Raw genomic sequence first — 4,766 nt, forward strand, 5'->3', positions numbered from 1 at the left:
GCTTTCAAGATGTTTGAGCTGCAGGAGCCAGCCATATTGCTTCAGTTAGCAGCATTTCTGACAGTGATCCACCCTAAAAGAAACGTTATCGCTGTGATCCCAGACTTATAGGCTGCAGATCCTCATTAGGCTGTAGTCAGACTCAATCTGCATGAAGAATAGCCATTATGGCAGGAAATTGACATTTGTTTGTGCTTCAGGATTGTGCAGCACTCACAATCCTGTATACCCAGACGTATAGGCTGCAAGCGAAACAAATGGCAATTTCCTGCCAGGGACAATTGAGGGTGCTGCACAAGATTGAAGAATATGTTCCACAGATTCTCACCTATGACGGTAACACGAGAAACCACAAATTTCGGAATAATATTACGTTACTATAACCATTATTACATAATAACCGGGAGGACTTTACACTTGGACTGAACGTTACAAATGGATATGGACTGGAAGTGTGTGTACTCATGTATTGTGAAACACAGTATATCTGTAGTGAGGATCCGAGAGACCAAGTAGTACTCATGAAATGAAAATGGGACCCGAGGGGGCAATCTCTCTGGTTCACGCAAGAGCTATCTTCCAGATTACATTTTCATGACCAGCCTGTAGAAGTAATCTCTGAACCACAATGGGGCATAATACAGGATCGTCAGAATAGCAGTGAACTGCCCATAGGCGAACCAAGCAGGAGGATTTTTCTTAAGAACCAATTTGACGACTCTCTTTGCAAGGTCTTCTGATGTAACACACCCGGCACCCTGGGATATATCCGTCCTGGCTCGAAGTGATTTCTCATATTTTTTGTAGTACTTCCAGTCGTTTATTTGATCATACTTGTCTGCAGAATTGCTTCCTATGTTTGACTTTGTACCTCCTGGGGCAACTATCATGACATTTATGCCAAAATTTCTTAGTTCCACCCTGTAACAAATTAACAATCAAATACCTACCAAGTTAGAATGGGAGATAATGGAGAAATGCATATTCAAAGAGTACAAAATGTGCAGTAACAAGTTGAAAGAGCTAACCATGCAAGAACATGACATGTGAAATTACAAAGGAAAAATCGGAATAGTGTTCCTATGTTGTATATGTTGCCATTGGGTTCTTAGATCTTACGGTTTCTGTCAAGCAATCATTTCCCCACATGATTAAATCATCTTGTGATATTCAAGTAAAGGTACAAAAAACATCTAATACTAACTACTTAACATAAACTAACTGTTAAGTGCTCTATATTTCCCCCAAGTTAGATTAGAACTCAGAAAATTAATACGATATCAATTTTTTCAGATGAAGGATTGGAATATCACCAAAGAACTAGCCATGGACAGGGGTGCATGGAAGCTTGCTATCCATTTGCCAGAACCATGAGTTGGTCGCGAGATCTTATGGGTTTCACCTCTAGCCTGCCCCAACTTGTTTGGGACTAAAGGTTTGTTGTTGTTGTTGAAGGAATTTCAATTTTAAGAATGCATACAAAGTTGCATCCATAAGTAATGTTTCACCATCGGCTTGTACCTTCAGATGCTTTAAGTTGTCCCATAAAAAATGCTTTACATTTCGATGGAGAGCACAAAATCACTCTAACAATAATCCTTGAACACACAAACCTTAATGTATCGCTCAATGCATGAAGAGCGGCTTTTGATGCCGAATACGCACCAGCCCATGGTCCTGGAGCCAAGGCTGTAATGCTTCCAACATTCACAATTGTACCTTCTTTTCTTTCCATCATATGGGGAATAACTGCCTGAATCATCCTCATTGTTCCTGCATGTGAAAAGACAGGTAAGGTCATTTAGTCACACAAATGCAGGTCCAAATATTAATTTAGAAAAATAGTATGTTACTATTTTTTTTGAAAAGTGACATTACAAAAATGAACCATCCAATCCAAGCAGAGGAACAGAAGCATTAAAAGATCAACACCTCAATAGTTCATATAGGATGAAGTTGTAAAGTACACACATTCAATTGTTATCACTAAGCTTTCAGATGAGAGACCGTCTTAAAGGTGAAACAACTGCTGGCCTTGCTGAATTATTTTCCAATCACTTATGCAATTAGAGATTAGACATGTTTATCACAGGATTAATGGACGATATAGCATTCGTGGGAAGAGACAGGTTCTGAACTCCACAATTTCAATTGCCTCCCAGACGCCGTTAACATCGCAGCAGCAAGCACACTATACTTCTCCTATTGTGTTCATTTATCTTTAACAGTTTTGCTATTGGGACAAGAGATATTCTTTGAAAGACAACTGACCTGATCATTTCATCAGTGGTACAGGATGCAGCATGTCCTGCTATATGTTTTAAAAGTAGGGGTATACAGCCCCTTGTTCACTTCAGATTGTAATTCAAGCTGTAGGCATCCTATACTAGCTGCTGTTGTAATATGATTGCCAATGTGATTCGTTAAATCTCAGTCCAATAAGCTAGATACTGACAGCATACCACTGACTACAGTCTACTGTACTTCTCAAGTCTTCTGGACATATACTACATTTGAAGCACTCCCATGAATAAATTCACATATTTCTATCCTCCCTTCCTTCATGGCGAGACGGCCTTGGGGTGTTTTTTGTTTTTTAAAGAAAGAGGACAGCCGTAGATAGATCCAACTATAAAACACTTTTGTTTCACCATGAATCTGTTAGAATCCAGAATCCAAAATCTTGTCTACCTTAGAGGACGTCGCAATCATCAAGCTGCCAAACAAACAGAAGAAACAAATTATCCTCGCACAAAAAGAAAACAATGATTTTGGTAGCCTACCATAAACATTGGTGTCAAAAACCTGGTGGAACGACTCCATGGGCACCTCAGCCACCGGCGCGACGAGGTGGACCCCCGCGTTGTTGACGAGCACGTCGACGCGGCCTAGCTCCCGCAGGGCGTCCTCAACGGCGCGGCGCGCGCTCTCTTCGGAACGCACGTCGAGCTCCAGAAGCAGGTACCGCGGGTCACCCTCGAGCCCGCGCATGGACGCGCGCGACCGCGCCGTGGCCACGACCGCACACCCCTCCGCCGCGAACGCGCGCGCCATCGCGTGCCCGATGCCCCCCTCCGAACAACCTGTCACCAGCACCACCGGCCGCCCCCGCCCCTCTCCGTCCCCTCCGGGAACCGCCATCGCCGGGATCCTGCCTCCTTTGGCTCACGCCGGGTGGCCGGAAAGACGGGATATTCCCGTTTCCTTTGCAGTACTACTACTGTAATGGGAGTCTGGGAGGTGTGACCTTTTCCGTGACTATTGGTGCGTACTCGCGTCGTGGCTCATAATGAGGATTTTCCGCCTATTTATCAACAACGTGGCCTTGTCGATGTTTTTTTATAGGACCTAAGGCCCCGTTTGATAGCTCAGTTTTTTTTAAAGTATTCTAAGAATACTGCAGTTTTTAAGATTACCACAGTTTTAATTACCATGAGGTGTTTGGCTGCCACTAAAAACTACTATGTTTCTAATACTGAATTATTTGCAAAACCATGGTATTATCTCTGTATAAAAAAAAGAACCCAAGACCTTTTTTTTAAAACAGAGCTCGTGAAAGAAAGGCCTCATCGTTATCTTCTTCCTTGCTCCAAGCCGCTGCTGCCCCCTCCTTCGTTCTCCCGTTGCTTTCGCTCGGCGAGCTTGTTCTGCCGGATCTTGTTCAGTGTGGTCCACATGCAAGCTGCTAGCCGGAAGCGGTGCTGACCTTTGCCTCTGCTGCGGTGCCCTGTATGTTGGCTGTTCGATCGTCGGATCGTCGTACACCGCCTCTCTACGCTGGCTGCTGGTCCCTGCCTCAGCGAAGCCCCTCTAGTCCCGCCACGCTAGCCTAGAGGAAATAGGCAAGCAAATCCTGCTGGACTCGAGCTTGCTACTCAGGCGTATGGATGCAAAGCTGATTTGCTGCTCTTCTTGATCATATGCGATTTTTGTCTACCCGTGCTGGCCACAACACACGAATGTCCATACCCAACTATATAATCCACTCTGATGAAGCAAACTATTGAGTGATTGCAACTAGCCAGGAACATTCGTGTTCGTAGCTGCTATCAACTACCTAGCTAGTTAGCTAATTTACATTGTTGCATAAAGCACCAGCCAAACAGGTCACAGTATTCCCAATACAGCAAAATATTTTGATATGTCAAAACTGTGGTATCTTGCACCTACGGACTAAAATACTGTGATTTTTCGATACTTCAGTATTTGCAATACCTTGCTATCAAACACAGCCTAATTCATCTCCAATTCTTTTTTTGAAAGTAATTCATCTCCAATTCTAACACGTAAAATCAGACACCATATCCGTTCGCGGACTGGTGAAGACTAGTCCGCGAAAAATGCTATGGTAGCCTTTCGTCTTTAATTTTTTAAGTCTGGAAACTCAAAATAACAACATAGCAAATCGTATACGATTGAAAATATTGACAGTAGTTCAAACTTAAAACTAGCACATATGTTCTAGTTGTCCTCTTTAACCGCCCACAAATGCTCAATACAATCTTCTTTGAGTTTCTCATGGGGTGCTCGATGCTGAATTTGTTGATGCATTTAAACAAAGTCATCAAACATGTTCTGATGGGGAAGTTGGATATGATCACTCATTTTTCTTGAATTCAAGACCCGCGACAGCATTTTCACCCTCATCCTCTATGATCGTGTTGTGCATGATCATAGAACATGTAATCACCTCCATAAGATTTCTGAATCCCATTGTTTAGCAGGTCCACGAACAACTGCAAAACAGGAGACTCAAAATGCCCTCT

At 43.1% G+C, this 4,766-nt stretch overlaps 1 protein-coding gene across 1 annotated transcript; it reads right to left on the reverse strand.

Annotated features, from left to right (window-relative positions):
* Nucleotides 1-331: 331 nt before the first annotated feature.
* LOC119355355 (short-chain dehydrogenase PC-15-like) lies at nt 332-3,263 on the reverse strand. The gene is made up of 3 exons (XM_037622146.1): nt 2,784-3,263; nt 1,614-1,773; nt 332-921 (listed from the first exon to the last, which is right to left on the reverse strand). The coding sequence occupies exons 1-3, from the start codon at nt 3,139-3,141 to the stop codon at nt 585-587; spliced, it is 855 nt and encodes a 284-aa protein (XP_037478043.1). The 5' UTR covers nt 3,142-3,263; the 3' UTR covers nt 332-584.
* Nucleotides 3,264-4,766: the final 1,503 nt, after the last annotated feature.

The sequence above is a fragment of the Triticum dicoccoides genome, chromosome 2A (genome assembly GCF_002162155.2).
Source record: "Triticum dicoccoides isolate Atlit2015 ecotype Zavitan chromosome 2A, WEW_v2.0, whole genome shotgun sequence".
Lineage (NCBI taxonomy): Eukaryota > Viridiplantae > Streptophyta > Magnoliopsida > Poales > Poaceae > Triticum > Triticum dicoccoides.